This window comes from Vigna umbellata, chromosome 3, assembly GCF_029865625.1.
Source record: "Vigna umbellata cultivar VRB3 chromosome 3, Vumbellata_1.0, whole genome shotgun sequence".
NCBI classification, from domain to species: domain Eukaryota; kingdom Viridiplantae; phylum Streptophyta; class Magnoliopsida; order Fabales; family Fabaceae; genus Vigna; species Vigna umbellata.
The window spans coordinates 28843037-28860157 of record NC_142167.1 but is presented as its reverse complement, the minus strand read 5'-3'; the positions used below and the strand labels follow the sequence as shown (position 1 = coordinate 28860157).

General features: G+C 37.5%; 2 protein-coding genes and 1 long non-coding RNA gene across 3 annotated transcripts; all 3 read left to right on the top strand.

Moving 5' to 3' along the window:
- Window positions 1-7426: 7426 nt before the first annotated feature.
- LOC148202187 (uncharacterized) lies at window positions 7427-9597 on the top strand. Its single transcript, XM_088110595.1, has 5 exons — window positions 7427-7738; window positions 7829-8458; window positions 8543-8668; window positions 8751-9394; window positions 9468-9597. Exons 1-5 carry the CDS (start codon window positions 7718-7720, stop codon window positions 9595-9597), a joined length of 1551 nt encoding a protein of 516 aa, XP_087966721.1. The 5' UTR covers window positions 7427-7717.
- Window positions 9598-10257: 660 nt separating this feature from the next.
- On the top strand, window positions 10258-10697 carry LOC148202186 (uncharacterized). Its single transcript, XR_015785188.1, has 3 exons — window positions 10258-10327; window positions 10412-10502; window positions 10575-10697. It is a non-coding gene; the product is annotated as an uncharacterized LOC148202186 (long non-coding RNA).
- Window positions 10698-14195: 3498 nt separating this feature from the next.
- LOC148202185 (protein FAR1-RELATED SEQUENCE 5-like) lies at window positions 14196-16620 on the top strand. Its single transcript, XM_088108567.1, has 2 exons — window positions 14196-16382; window positions 16468-16620. Exons 1-2 carry the CDS (start codon window positions 14196-14198, stop codon window positions 16618-16620), a joined length of 2340 nt encoding a protein of 779 aa, XP_087964693.1.
- The last annotated feature ends 501 nt before the right edge of the window (window positions 16621-17121 follow it).

Here is a 17121-nt window from a genome sequence, read left to right as displayed (position 1 = left end):
TATGATACGAAATGCTTTTATGCTTGACGAATAAGAGGTAATTATATACATAAGTGTTTGATGCTAATTGTAAACATGTTAAGAAGTAAACTTTAAATTAAATTAACCTTACAAAATCAGCTTTGTAAAACTGAGATAGGCTTAAAGTGTTATTATTTTTTAATATAAAATTGCAAAAGATATGTTTCTTAAAATGCGGAAGATTTTTATGAGGTTGAACCGCAAGTCTTTGCCTTGGAAACTTTTTCCTAGATGCACGCAGCCAAAGTCTCTTTTAAATTGCAACCTTCCTATTTTATTAAAAAATCAATTTCCTAATAGATATTTTGGTAGATATTTTGGATTTTTTAGGTCATGGGCATGATCCATGAACTCTATAAATATAGCATTTCATTCACTCCAAAATGATCATCAGAAATCATTCTTCTTTCATTCTCTCTTCTCTTGGTTTCATACTTTCTCTTTTATTCTTTTCCTAAAAATATTCTGGGTTTATTTTATTCTCTTTTTAGATATCCTTGCTAGTTTTGAGATTTTCAGAAATTCTGAGAAGTTCCTGTTGTATCCTAGGGGGCTTGCACAATACACCGCGAATAAATCCTTAAGGACAGTCATATACATGCCTCAGGAAATCCTTTGTTCGTGATCTCTGTTCTTTTATTGTCAGCTTTTACAACAATCTTAAGGACTTATGGCTGACAACAACAACAACTCAATCCCAGAGAATCAGAATATTGTTTCCGGAACTTAGACGATCTTTGCGAAACCTTTCCCGGATGTATCAAAACAATTTGAAGATTGGGTTCATGCAAACAAGGTATGTCGTCATACTTTACTTAGTGCACTCTCTAATGATTTGTTCGATGTGTATTGTTCCTATAAGGAAGCGAAAGACATTTGGGATTTGTTGATTCTCAAATACACTGCTGAAGATATAGTCAGACAAAGATTCATTATTAGGAATTACTATCGCTGGGAAATGGTTGAAGACAAGAACATAAAGTCGGAAATCAATGAGTACCACAAGGTGCTCGAAGATATCAAAGCGGAGAATGTTCTTTTACCACATTAATTTGTTTTAGAGCTTCTGATCGAGAAACTGCCGCCTTCTTGGACTGATTACAAGTAACAACTGAAACACAGGCACAAGCAAATGTCACTTTCAAAGCTGATCTCTCACATAATTATTGAAGATACCAAAAGGAAAGAATGTGCTATTGTAAGGGCCAAAGCATTGTTTGCAAAAGCAAACATGGTAGAAGACAAACCTGCTCCAAAAAGGTACGAACACAAACCTGATCACATTAAGAAAAATAATTTTCGAAAATATCGCCCCAATGCATTTAACCTCACCTTTAAGAAGAAAGGAAATTGCTTCGTATGTGGGAAGTTGGGCCATCATGCACCACAGTGCAGGCGTAGAGCAAGAAACGACAGTCCTCTTAAGGCCAATATAGTCGAAGGAGATGACATTATTGTTGCGGTCGTTTCTCAAGTAAATCTGATGACCAATATGAGCAAGTGGGTGGTAGACTTTGGTGCTACCAGGCATATTTGTTCAAACAGAATTGTCTTTACCTCTTACACTAGTGTAGGGGATGGAGAAGAACATGTCTACCTCGGTGATTCCAGAAGCACTCTTGTTTGGGAAAAGGGAAAGTTCTTCTCAAACTCACATCTAGAAAGACTCTGGCCTTGAGTGATGTGCTACATGTGCCATCAATCAGAGTTAATTTAATCTCTATAACACTACTGGGAAAAGTAGGGTTAAAGTGTCATTCGATTCGGACAAGATTGTAATGACAAAATATAATGTTTTTGTGGGGAAGGGATATTGTGATCAAGGTCTCTTTGTACTTAACATTTCTGAAAATATTAATGAATCATCTTCTTTTTCTTATATTGTTGATTCATATGATATATGGCATGCTAGATTAGGACATTTGAATTCTTCCTATGTTATGAAATTACAACAACTAGGATTAATTAATATGCATGATAAACAGAGTAGTAAATTTGATATATGTGTAGAATCCAAAATAACAAAGAAAACATGTTTTTCTGTAGAACGTCAAACTGAACTGTTAGGGTTAATTCATACCGATCTAGCTGATTTGAAACAAATTATGTCTAGAGGAGGTAAAAATTATTTTGTGACCTTTTATTCTAGATACACTAAAGTGTACTTAATCAAACATAAAGATGAAGCCTTTGATGTGTTTTTAACCTATAAAGCAGAGTAGAAAATCAGTTCAATAAGAGAATTAAAAGGATTATATCAAATAGAGGTGGTGAATATGTTTTGTTCAATGACTTTTATGGTAAAGAAGGTATCATCCATGAGGTAACTCCACCATATTCACCTGAGTCTAATGGAGTAACTAAGAGAAAGAATAGAACTCTTAAGGAGATGATGAATGTTGTGCTTATTAGTTCTGGTGCAGCTAATAACCTTTGGGGACAAGTCTTGCTTACTGCGTGTTTTTTACAAAATAGAATACCTCATAAGAAAACCGGTAAGACTCCCTATGAGCTCTGGAGAGGTTATCAACCTAACCTTAAATATTTAAGAGTGTGGGGGTGCTTAGCTAAGGTGATGTTACCCGACCCTAAGAAAAGGAAAATAAGCTCTAAAACCTCTGATTGCATGTTCTTAGGCTATGTTGAACATAGGGTTGCCTATAGGTTTCTAGTTCTTAAAAGTGATATACTTGAAAGTAATTCTATAATGAAGACGAAAAATGTTGAGTTTTTTTAACATGTTTTTCCTTTAAAGGTTAGTGAGACGTCTCAACCTATAGATAATAATAATATTGATGCCTTGTGTGAGGAATTAAGAAGAAGTAAAAGACAAAGGAAGGAAACTTCATTTGGTAATGATTTCTATACCTATCTAGTTGATTATGATCCAAGTAACTTTGTAGAAGCCATTAGTGCTCCTGATGCAAAATAGTGGGATAAAACCATAAAAACTGAAATTGAATCAATTCAGAAAAATAATACTTGGACCTTAGCAGATTTGCCTAAAGGAGCGAAACTCATTGGTTGTAAGTAGGGATGGCAACGGGTACCCGTTGAATACCCGCCTTAAAAACACCCGCGAATTGAAAAAAATCCACGGGTACCCGTTAGATACCCGTTTTCAACCCGCGAATATTTAAAAAAATTATGTTATAAGTTTTTAAATGAAATCCAAATTAAATTACAAAAAGAAAATACAAATAAATTTAAAAAAAATTCAAATTAATACAAATACAAAGTAAAGTCAATGGATAACTAAATAAAAATTAAAACTTAAATTCAAAATAATACAAATTAATAGTAAAACATATATCCAAATACAAGTAATTTTAAAAATAATTGTTCTAAAAATAACACTCCAAGATTTATGTTTGTTCTCCCACATCTTCATCTTGACCACTTAATTCCTGAAACAAATAAATACAAATAAAGTTATCAATCAATGAGAAAGTGAAACTATTAATAAAATTAGATTAAAATATTATAAATAAAACTACTAACATCATCATCAATTATAAACAAAACTACTAACAGGTTCTACAAATTGTCCTTTTTGGCCATCTTTTATAGGAGAAAATGTATCTTGGGTAGACATCTTAAAAGATTTATCAGCATAAACGTTTCAATATACATATACACATGAAATTCAGCCAGCGGATATACTTGTCATTTTACTGCATGATGATAAAGATCAAAGAGGAACCCAAAATTAATTTCGTTTGTAGCAGTACTATTTAATTGATTTAGTGTTTATAAATGAGAAAATGACAATGTTGTTGTGGTAGTACATTTCAGTGTATCTATCAGCAATTTTCAGCCAATAAGCAATAAGCCAGTTAAAGTAGCTTGCTCGTAAGATATAAGCTTCTAAATAAGCCAATTTGAATTATCTTACTGTACCGTAGGATACCTGAATTCACCAACGGTCGACGATTACCACGGACGACAGCTTGTCGATCCATCTTACGATCGTAATGTCACGATCGCAGGAGTGTCGAACGTTTCTTAATGTCACGACATATAACACACGACACAACAGCGGTGTCACGACATATAACACACGACACAGAACACTCACAAGCCTTTGTCGATTCACCAGGCGCTCGACAATCAGTGAGCAATTCCTAATTTAGCAGTTAAGAGTAAACGGTTACAAAGATCAGTCAATGCCACGAATCACGGGAATAATTGACCCAGTGTCAAGCACGATCCAACAGTTACAACATTCCAGGTAACCAACTTCGATAACTGACCGGATTTTCAGGTATACGGTTTATTTTACTGTTTTAAATATGAAGATCACACCAGAAAAAAGGTACGTTTTTTCCCCTTAGAGAAATTAAGAGAGAGAAATTATTCTTTTCTTCATCACTTTGAACTGAAAGGATTCAGTAGATCCCTTTTTGACTTGAGCGTCGGAGTGCCTTTGCAGGTACCCAGCCCATTTTCCCATCAGAGAGTATAGCGCATGAAGGGAGATATCATAGTAGCGGCATCACAGGAAGGAGCAGCTGAGGTTTATTAGGTTCGTATCTCGGTTTCCACATCCATACAGAAACACTTACTAAACACTTTTACAAAGATCAAACTAACTTAAACGTTAATTAAATAAGTTAATAACTAAGTTATTGGACTTACGAAACATACTCCTTGTTGAATTAATTCCTTCTTAGAAACACAATATTTAAATAAAATTAGAATTGCAATAACTAATAACACCAAGAATCAAAATGAAAATAGCATGGGATTTCAACAAGTTATAATTAGGAAATCTCACTGCAAATGCTACCTTGTCAAATAAGCAAGCCTCAAGTACTGTCAGTGTAGGTGCAGCTTTATCAACAACCAAACTGCTTGAATGCAATGCCTATGAACTTAATGCCTTGCAGTTGCCAAAGCCACTTTCAAACATCATTATCACCACATATGGCCATGTGAAATTGAATTCTCTAAATGATTTTTTGTCAATATAATCAGGTCTAACTGGTACATCTATTATTCTGCGAGTAGATTAACTTTTTAACTAGTTAGAACTAATTTCTATTTTAATTAATAACTAATTTTTCAAATGAAAACATAGTGTTATAACACTTAATTCAAGCTATGTGACGTTGAAGTTTTAGATGACCACATAGTGTTATAACACCCAATTCATATATGCAATAACACTTACAGTCAACTTATATGGCATTACAACAAGAATCTCATTACCACTCCTTTACATTCCATAAATTAGATTTTATCTTGAAAGAAAATGTGGATTGCCTCAATAAGTTCAGTAAAGCAACATGGATTTAACTAGTCAGAAACAAAAATTACCATGCTACATTTCCAAACCAGTCAGTAAAGGTACCTGCTGCTAGATTAAGCCAAGTTCACCACTCCAAACAACTATTTAATTTAGTTGAATATATTTGCCCAGGTGAACTTCTAATAATCCAAATGAAACCTCAATACGATGATACATAACTTCTAATAAATGGATGGAAAGTTTGTAACTTGTATAGAAACAGTCACTCACCTCTTTCTTTCTAGGTGTCGATGCTATTAGTGGCCCAAAGCATGAGTGTGCCATCTGATTCTCAGCTTCTTCTAGCTTCTCAGCTGCTATGAGAATATTCCAACTTAAACACTCATATTTTCAAAACAAAGTTAAGCAATATTTACTAGGCATTATGAAACCCCTAAACACAAAGTAACCTAAACCCAAAAGAAAAAAAAAACATAGAAATCGATCTCATCCCCAAACCCAAAACCATACCAAAAAGAGGCAACTAGGAGAAATTTAGAAGTACACTACGACTTGGTCGAGAGAAAGATTTTGAATATTCGTTTGAGCTGCAAAGAGGCACACATGATCTGCGAAGAGGCATGACACAACAGATGTAGTAAGACGAAAAGAAGCAGAACATAATCAGAAAACCTAATTTAAACTAAGGATAAAGCGGTAACTTCAACTTTTTAGCGGGTAGCGGGTACCCGCGGGTACGGATAATGTAATACCCGAACCCGACTCGATAACAATCGGGTATTAAAAAACCCGCTACCCACGAGTACTTATTACCTGTGGGTACCAATTATCCACAATGGGTTTAATCCATGGATACCCGCGGACACGAGTTTTTTTGTCATCCCTAGTTGTAAGTGGATCTTTAAGAAAAAAGTATCATCCTGATGGATCTATAGAGAAGTACAAGGCAAGATTAGTAGCTAAAGGTTTTATTCAAACACCCAACATAGATTATTTTGATACCTTATCCTCTGTGACTAGGATTTCCTCCATTCGAGTGTTGTTAGCTCTAGCAGTTTTCCATAAACTAGTGATACACCAGATGGATGTTAAAACTATCTTTTTGAATGGTGATTTAGAGGAGAAAATTTATATGACTCAACCTGAAGGGTGTGTTGTACCTAGTCAAAAGAATAAAGTTTGTAAACTTTTAAAATCTTTGTATGGGTTGAAACAAGCACTAGAACAGTGGCATGAAAAACTTGATAATGTATTGCTATGTGATGATTTTTCACCTAATGATGTTGATAAATATGTGTACTTTAAATTTGAAAAGGGTTAAATATGTTTTCAGTCCCTAAACTATTGGTCGTTTCTAGTTTTCGTCCCTCTTTCAAAGTAAGGTACAATTTGATCCTCATTCTTTTTGAAAACGTTCGTTTTAGTCCTCGAAAACTAACACCGTTTAAAAATTTGGTCCTCATTTAGCAACAAAATAAGGACTAAAACCAAAATTCCGAGGACTAAAACGAACGTTTCGAAAAGAATGAGGACCAAATTGTACCTTACTTTGAAAGAGGGACGAAAACCAGAAACGGTCAATAGTTTAAGGACTAAAAACATATTTAACCCATTTGAAAATGGTCATTGTGTCATTATATGTTTGTATGTGGATGACATCTTAATTTTTGGTACATGCAATGAGATTGTCATTAGAACTAAATTGTTTCTAGGATCAAATTTTGAAATGAAAGACATGGGTGAAACCAATGTAATTTTAGGTGTTAGAATCATAAAGAAGGGAGATAATATATTACTATCCCAAGAACAATACATTGAGAAACTTCTTAAGAAGTTTGGGTATTTTGATTTCAAACCCGTGAGCACCCCTTATGATGTTAACTCTAAATTAATTAAAAATAGGAAAATGTTATTCCAACAACGCTTTTTTAACACAGTTTTGACATCGTGCACGTGGCAGCTTCCTATTGGCTCAGTAATTTGAAAATGGAACAGAGAAGGGGTTACGGTCATAGGGGTATTTTGGGCTTTCTAAAAAAAATTTTGACAAAATATGGGTTTCGCGGTTTAGGGTGCCTTCCTTCTTCTCGTTCGTTCAAGCCTTCCTTCTTCTCGTTCGTTCGCGGTTTAGGGTGCCTTCCTTCTTCTCGTTCGTTGAAGCCTTCCTTCTTCTCGTTCGTTCAAGCCTTCTCTGTCGTCCGTCTTCTCTCTCGGTGTGTGTCCGTCTTCTCGTTCGTTGAAGCCTTCGTTCTCTTGCCGTGTTCGAAGCTTCCATCCTCGGTTTCGTTCTCTCCTCCTTCTTCAAAACGTGCGTTGAAACCCTTACATTTTGGTGTAAGTAAAAATGGGCTAGCCCTGACATTGTGTTTTACTCTGTGTTTTAGTTTTTCATTAAGTTGAATGATATAACTGAGTGTGGAATGTTGTCTTCTTAGGGCCGTTGCAATGGAAGGGAAAAAAGCAAGTGTAAGAAAAAAATTAAATTTTTTGTTTATATATTATTTAATTATCTTACGGATTGTAGTTAGTAATAAATTTTTATGATTTTTTTTGTAGTGGCGACTTCTTATCTCGATGGATTCATCGATCATAATTGAAATGAATCGTTTACTCCGACAGTGTCATGTGGATCGGATTAGGATGACACCATTTATGTGGTGTGTGAATATTAATAACCCTGTGGAGGTGAATTTAAAATTATTGAAGGTTATGGTTAGCAGGTGGGTTGGAAATGATAACAGTTTTAGAGTTAGTCAAAAGTTGGTGCCCTTTAGAGTTGTTGATGTGTTGATGAGCTTAGGTTTAGAAATAGGTGGTTTAGAGATTCCCTTTGATGAAGTAGTTGGTGGATTGGTTGGTGAAATGTTCAAATCAAAAACCATCAGTTTGAAGGACTTGACAGACATGTTTAATGTCATTGTTCATGATAAAAACATTGAAGTCGATGTAGTGTGTAGGTTATATATATTAGTTTGTTTGGTTGTTTTCTATTTCCCTAGGAAATCAAGGCATGTTTGTAACATGCCTTTTGGAGTGTTAGATGACTTAGACCGTTTGTGTCTATATGATTGGTGCACCGGTGTACATAAACACATTGTAGAGAATTTAAATAAATGTAAGAAGAAAATTATGGGAGCAGGTATCCCCCAGTCAGTCACTCTCAGTGGCAATGTGGCAGTCTTGCAGGTAATATGATATGTAGTTCACTATTTTGATGTAGTGCAGAACATTGTGAATTATGTTTGATGAAATAATTTTATGATATTTTAGGCTTGGGCGGTTGAGAGACTCTCTTTGCATGGTCATCCTTCGCACCGGTTTTTCCCGCGCATAATGAGATGGTTCCCGTTTAAATCAAGGACCGAAAAAATTGAAAATATTTTTATGACCGGAGATGTAAGTGTTTTGTTTTTCGTTATTTTGTATGTTAAAATGGATTGTGTATTTTGTCTGAATTTGTTGTGTGCTATTGGTGCAGTTAAATATGGAGTGGTATATACGAAATGAAGATCGTCATAGGCCGGAAATCAGTGCAGCTTTCAACTTGGATGACGAAGGATCCTTGGGTGAAGGATCGAAGGTTGACAAAGACGATGATGAAGAAGAAAGCTCTGATGACGGGGCATGGGAAGCAGGTGCGGAGGAGAGATTGAGGAAAAATAACGAACATATCAGAGCATTGAATGCCAAGATTGGAGTTTTGACTAGGGAGCTATTTGAAATTTATCAAACTCCAATCTTTCACGAAGAAGATGCATGTGCCACTGATGAAGAGGTTGGGGGTGGAGTTGGAGGTGAGGATAATGCTGAAGTTGGGGGAGAAGAAGAAGGTGATGGACATGGAGTTGGAGGTGAGGAGAATGCTGAAGTTGGGGGAGAAGAAGAAGGTTATGGAAATGAAGTTGATGACCCCCTAGGTGCACATGCTGAAGTAAGAGGGGATGATGAAACTGTTGGTAACATTAATTTTATTGAAATAGAAGATGATGCTGATGAAGGAGAACCAGAGGTGGTGCCATTGGCTATACCCCCATTGCGGAGTTTTGTTGGTGATCCAAGCACTAGTGTTGATGCAAACCAATTGTATACAGCAGTCAACATCAGAGAGATGAACGTACACAGGTATGTGGTATGAATTGTAGTTGTGGTTGAGGAATATGTATTGTTTGTGATTGAGTAATATTTGTATGTTTAGGGTTGTAAGCGAGATAATTGGCCAAAGCTTGAGCACGACTTCAATTTACACTTTGGCCCCACTGAAATACGTTGATAACATGGTTAGTATTGTCACATTTGGTTGTGTTTCATGTTATAGTTTATTTTAGTAATGTGAAATTTTTTTATTGTGTAGGTGGTGTTATTTGCTTGTACGGTCTTTATGTACTTTGAGAAAAGGTTGTCCGGTGTTGTTAAGAGGTTTCATTTTAGTCCGTTATACTCGGTAAATAAAATTTGATATTGTGTCATATTTATGATTGAAGAAAGTATTTTTGATCGAATTTTTATTGATGATTTTGAAATTGTCCACAGCACCATATTCTTACAGATTATAGGAAACGTCCACAGAATCGGCATGTATTCACGCTTCATAACTATAACACTTATTTCCGTTCCGATCATTTTGGACTTGAAGAATTACCCACGGCGGACTTTGTGAGTAACCTTGAATTTCCAAATGTTGTCGACTTTTGGTTGTAAATGTGTTACTGAAATTGTTTATATTTTTTGTAGTTGTTTCTGCCATTTGTCCACGATGATCACTGGTGGTGTTATTCAGTGAAGTTGAGGTCAATGGAGATTTTTGTGATCGATTCATTGGGGAAGGGGATCAGAGACCGCAAAAGGATAGACACAGCCGTTGTAAGATTCGACATCTTTCATTGTTGATTACCGTGTGATTATGACATAACCCTGCATTGTTTAAGTATTTATTGTTTTTGTTAACTGGTAGGCTGAAAATATGGCACGGTTTTTTTGCATCCTGATGAATATACCGGAAGGTAGTATTGCTCCTTTGACAGTTAAACAAGCAAATATCCCATCCCAACCAAACTTGTAAGTTTCTTGAACTGTAGTGCCGGACGATATTGTGATGTATATGGGCAAAAGTAATCTGATGTTGTGGGTATATTATTTCAGACATGATTGTGGAGTAATAATGTTGAAAGCAATGGAAATCTGGGATGGAGATGAAAAATACAACGGGAAAAGCATGCCTGAATATACAACTGTAAGTTGGAACTGTGTGTTTGATAATATTGTTGTATGTCCTGGTTTGTAATGTGGAAAATGTTGGTTTCAGGAGGAGCTGCTTGGGATTAGAAAGCAATATGTGTGTGACTGGATCCTGGACAACGAGAACACTAGCAGAATGGAAGCCCTACATCTATACGGCATTGTCTAGGATTGCTAAGAAATTATCAAATTTTGACATGTATAACATGTTCATATATGTACCTAATGTTATTTGACAATTTTGACATGTATAAGATGTTGAAATATGTACCTAATGTTATTTGACAATGTACAGTATGTGTTTGTAATAAGAATAGTGGTCGGATTTCTAAATGAATTGTTTTTACTTTCCGTTTGTGTTTGTTATAATGACAAAATTAGCGATTGAAAAATGAACGCAGCATTATAATAAAAATTTGAAAAGTACGAGAGCATTTTGACTAAAATTAATGGTAATTAATGCGAAGGATTTGATCAATTTCCGAGTGGGGAGATGGGTGTTGGTGATTGATGTGAACGCAAGAAGGTTGGAGTTACCCGTGATGAGTAGGGGGACTAAGTAGTGCAAGGAATGAGTGAGACTGCTGAAAAAAAGCTCTGGTAATCGTTTACAGGACCCCTGTAAACGATTACCCGAGAGAAATTGGGAATTTGTACAGAAAGTCCAACACAGGTACTCAGTCAGATGAACACAGGTCACCATTGGAAGAAAAAGTGACTTTTAGGCACTTCTGCAAGTGTCTGAGGCCTGTGCAGGTGTTGCAGTGGTGGGAGAGGGTGGGTGGTGATGTGATGTGAGTCCAAGGAGGCTGGGGAGACCCCCCATGAGTTGGTGGAGCAACCTGTGCAAGGAATGAGTGAGAGTGTTCAAAAAGGGCTCTGGTAATCGTTTACAGGACCCCTGTAAACGATTACCCGAGAGAAATTTGGAATTTGTACAGAAAGTCCAACACAGGTACTCAGTCAGGTGAACACAGGTCACCATTGGCAAAAAAAAGTGACTTTTAGGCCCTTCTGCCCCTGTCTGAGGCTGGTGCAGGTGTTGCAGTGGTGGGAGAGGGTGGGTGGTGATGTGATGTGAGTCGAAGGAGGCTGAGGAGACCCCCCATGAGTTGGTGGAGCAACCTGTGCAAGGAATGAGTGAGAGTGTTCAAAAAGGGCTCTGGTAATCGTTTACAGGACCCCTGTAAACGATTACCCGAGAGAAATTGGGAATTTGTACAGAAAGTCCAACACAGGTCATCAGTCAGGTGAACACAGGTCACCATTGAAAGAAAAAGTGACTTTTAGGCACTTGTGCAAGTGTCTGAGGCCTGTGCAGGTGTTCCAGTGGTGGGAGAGGGTGGATGGTGATGTGATGTGAGTCCAAGAAGCCTTGGGAGACCCCCCATGAGTTGGTGGACCAACCTGTGCAAGGAATGAGTGAGAGTGCTGAAAAACGCCTCTGGTAATCGTTTACAGCACCCCTGTAAACGATTACCCGAGAGAAATTGGGAATTTGTACAGAAAGTCCAACACAGGTCATCAGTCAGGTGAACACAGGTCACCATTCGAAAAAAAACTGACTTTTATGGTAATCTGCACCTGTCTGAGGCTTGTGCAGGTGTTCCAGTGGTGGGAGAGGGTGGATGGTGATGTGATGTGAGTCCAAGGAGGGTGGGGAGACACCCCATGAGTTGTTGGAGCAGGCTGTGCAAGGAATGAGTGAGAGTGCTGAAAAAGGGGCTGGTAATCGTTTACAGCACCCCTGTAAACGATTACCCGAGAGAAATTTGGAATTTGTACATAAAGTATAACACAGCTACTGAAGCAGGTGAACAGGGGTCACCATTCGAAAATAAACTTACTTTTAGGCACCATTTTGTTTGACATAAATAAATTCATGATAACACACCATTAATAGAGATTCAGTTACACAACATACACAACAAAATGATACATTGTACGTTTCAAATATTACAGTTATCCATGAAATACTTATAATGATGTTCATATCAAATTACAGTTATCCTAAACCCACTATTGGTTGTCTGCTTGATTGGACGTCGATGGTTGGTCAGATGGACGGACAAATTTGCGGAGGATGTCATCCACATTGAGTTCCTTCTCTGCCCACATAGGAAGTCGAATGACAGGTTTTGTTGTCTCCTTAACAAGGTCAATTGTAGGAGGAGAAACTTCAGCTGGAAATACCTTCACTATAGAGCGATGCGTAATATTGAGGTAGTGGTTTTGCCTAAATGCAGTGAAGGGGTGGACCTAAATGTACAAACGGAATTTGTAAGAAGAATAACACTTAAATACCAATAAAATAATTATGGTAGTTAAGTAAAAATTTGATGGCTTACAAGATTGAGTATGATAACGGAACCAACTGCGATATTTTGTGCAATTTCAGGATCATCAAGAGCTTTCTTATGCAACGAAGCCTTCATCGTGGCAGTTGGGTCCTTAAGAGTCAACTGCATATCTCCCAACCCATTGGGCTTGCACTCTTTCAATATGCAAACCACCAATGGAAGGACCTCAGCTGATTTTGCCTCTTGTAGGGAGTTAACGTTCTCGAATTTTCCATCCTTTACGAGACCTATGATAAAAAAATATTAAAACAAATTACAAGTATTCAAGGTAATAATGTTCTTGGAAGCGTGTATGAGATTCAGTGTACCGTGGTGTTCAATAAACATCTGTGCCCATTTCCAAGCATTGGAGTTGAAATCTCGTTCATAGGTTGCGTCAGCAACATCACGAGCAAATTCTTGTGTCGATTTCGGTTGTTCTGTTCCCGTCCTATTCATGAAAGCTGCTTGGATGTTACCTGCAGGACCAGGAATAAGCGTTGCGGAAGCATCACATTTTTTCAAAAACGATTCAAGGACATCATCATCATAAACAAGGTCTTCCCATGCATCCATGATTATGCAGAAATTTCCTGTCCACATAAAAATTGTAGGTTAAGGACGATACATGACTAGGATGATTAAAGAAGTCACTCACAACTAAACAATGGTAATCGGGTTACTGTCACCTGATTGAAGCCTACACAATTGGTTTCTCTCCCCGAAATTGAAATACAAGTACGTGAACGATGAAATTATATGAAATCAATGTACCCAAAAAAATATTAATATTATATCTATTTCCATTAACTTAACTTATTGAAATCAAGTTACATTAATTGTGGGGAGATAGTCTGACTTGATGGGTAGCCTTTAAAAGTGAAAAGCATTGATTTGGGGTTAGGAGAGAGAAACTTTATGCTGACAACCATCAATGCATGCTTTCACAGGATAACCAAATACGTGTTTCACAAGCAAAAAATTGGACCTTTGGCGGGAATACACAGCTGCGTCAACAACCAACGTTAGAATCCAACGTTCACACTTATTTCCATTGACCAAGCACTTACAGACAACGTACCAGGGTGTTCATTAAAGAGAAGGGACAAAACGAAGTTCGGAGGGTTGGTGAGAAGCACATAAGAATCATTTATGGTGGACTTAAATGTAGAAGATGAGGTTGGTTAGGACCACTGAGCTTCATTAAAGGGCACACCATTTTTCACCAAGGTACGTTTAAATAAGTTCTTCGAAAAGATTTTATTTTCATTATTTTTGTAGTTGCCAGTGGTCATAGTGGTAAGTGTGAAGAGTGAATATAATTTGTTTTATCTCTAAAGGTGGGTTTAATGTCAACGCACACAATGGATGGGGATCAAGGGAATGACTATAATGACAATGTTGATGAGCCCAATGAAAGTTTAATGGAGATTGACCCAACAGTGCATATGTGTTTTGACTCAATGGTTGAAGCTAAAACTTTTTACACAAACTACGCCATTAGACGTGGGTTTGCCGTGCGGACTAGGACTTCTAAAAAAGATAAAGACAACAACGTCTACTATCTCAGAATAGTTTGTTCAAGGGAGGGAAAATATGTGTCTTCGGTCAAACCAGTGGTAAAAACACTTCCAAGTCAAATTAACCAATGTCCTGCTGGGATAACCATTGCAAAGAAGGAGGACAAGTGGTTTATAAGGACCGTTGTTCTGGACCACAACCACGATCTTTGTCCAAATAACTCCAAACTATTTGCAGCCAATAGAAAGTTAAGCATGCATGCAAAACACACGTTGCAGGTCAACGACGATGCTGGAGTTAGGTTAAATAAGAGTTTCCTTAGCATTGTCAACGATGCGGGGGGATATGAAAACATGGACTTTGTCGAGCGGGACGCTCGAAACTACATTGGCGAACACAGAAGATCTTTATGTAAGGATGGTGATGGTCAGGCACTCCTACGACACTTTTCGTCAATGAAAGATAGAAATAACGAGTTCTTCTATGACATTGCTCTGGATGAAGGGAATAAAATTTGTAGTGTGTTTTGGGCTGATGCAAGAAGTCGTGCTGCATGTGAAGAATTCGGTGATGTTGTTTCCTTTGACACCACTTACTTAACAAATAAGTACGACATGCCATTTGCGCCTTTTGTTGGAGTTAACCATCATGGATACTCGATTTTACTTGGTTGTGGATTGTTGTCTTCGGAAGACACTGTCTCATTTGTCTGGTTGTTCCAATGTTGGCTAAGATGCATGCGTAATAAGACTCCTCAAGGTATTATTACTGACCAATGCAGAGCAATGGCCAACGCTATTGAACAAGTGTTTCCTCATACGAGGCACAGGTGGTGTTTATGGCACATCCTTAAGAAGTTGCCTGAAAAATTGCACGGGTATAGAAATAATCCCGTTATCAAAACCGAACTACATGCGCTTATATATGATTGTGTTTGTCCAACAGAATTTGAAAATGGTTGGAAGGAACTACTTACCAAACATGGATTGGAGGAAAATGAATGGCTATGTAATTTGTACGAAGAGAGACATAAATGGGTCCCGTGTTACTTGAAAAAAGATTTTTGGGCAGGCATGTCTACGACTCAGAGAAGTGAGGGAATGAATGCCTTTTTTGATGGATTTATCAATTCTACAACAACACTTCAACAGTTTGTGGTCCAATACGACAATGCACTTAGGGTAAAGGCGCAGAAGGAAATAGAAGCCGACTTCTCCTCCATGAACACCACTATTGCATGTGGTTCTCAGTCACCAATTGAGAGACAATTTCAAGTGGAATACACACATGCAAAGTTTGAGGAGGTCCAAACAGAATTCCGTTCAAGGATGAATTGTTTCATCAAAGACACCTTAAAGGAGGACTTGTGGAACACTTACACTGTAAAAGAGGAACGAATGTGGGAGGGTAATCGTGTACCGGATAAATTTTACAAAGTTCAATTTGATCCCATCACACAGACAACCACTTGCTCTTGCCACCTCTTTGAGTTTAGAGGAATTATATGTCGCCATTCCCTGTTGGTATTTGGCCAAGAAGATGTTTACAGTGTTCCCTCACAATACATTTTGAGGCGCTGGAGCAAAAACATTCGAAGAAGACACACACTAATAACAGCATCGTATAGTAATTCGACAAATGAACCACGGATGCAAAGATACAAACTGTTGTGCAAACGTTTTTATGAAATTGCTGAAGTTGCATGTGAGTCTGAGGAAGCTAGTACTGAATTGGAAAAAGAACTTAGTTGTTTGGGTACAAAATTTGGATTCAGTTCTTCCATGACAAATAACATCATCAGTGATGCAGGCCAACTAAGATACGATACTGGTGCATGCACGTCAATACCACTTACTCCAGTTGGAACATCTGATGTCCTTGTACACAGTCCTGCAACTGTTAAGCGAAAAGGACGTCCACGCACAAATAGGTTGAAGTCCACTGTTGAGAAAAAAACCAAAAGAAGAAAGTCAACTTCATTGACAAACACTTCAACACCACCAACCGAACAATGCGTGAGTCATTATTTACGGTCAAAATATTTATTACATAGTTTTTAGTCTATCAATTATGTTTAACTTAGTAGTTGTGTTGTTTCAGGGCGAAAGACCAAGTAATGTTCTTGAATGTGATCACCGTGAACAATTTGAAGCGGACACTATCCAACTATCACAAGATACCGAAATGGGTCATTTTGGATTTATGTCGTTGTTGTCAGCTGTACATAACAATTTCGATAACAACATCAACTGATATATACAACTTGTTTGCTGCTTATTTTGTAACTTTTTTATGTTTTTGAAAGTTAAAATGGTCTTCGATGAAATTCCTTTAATGAATGTATGTGATGCATATGACCACACCAGTATTTGTTATTGTAATCGATTACGAGGCTCTGGTAATCGATTACGAGGCCATTGTAATCGATTACGAGGCTCTGGTAATCGATTACTGTGTTCAGTTAATTAAACCTATTTATCCCACTGCATAACGTGTATAACTTGCAATCGTGTTCGTAACCGCCCAAAACACATCCTTCCTCATATTCGTTTCCAAAACCTGTCTTCTCTCAGTGCAAAACCCTAAACGAAATACAATGGCTGATCGTGGAACGAAGAAACAAAAGGCATCTTCTTCCGTTGGTGGACGTCGCCGTCGCCGGAGTCCAACCCCATCACCATCGTCATCCCCTCCTACGCCTACCAATGATCTCTTCTCGTCGGATGAGCAACAGGAGAAATATGCCCAACATTT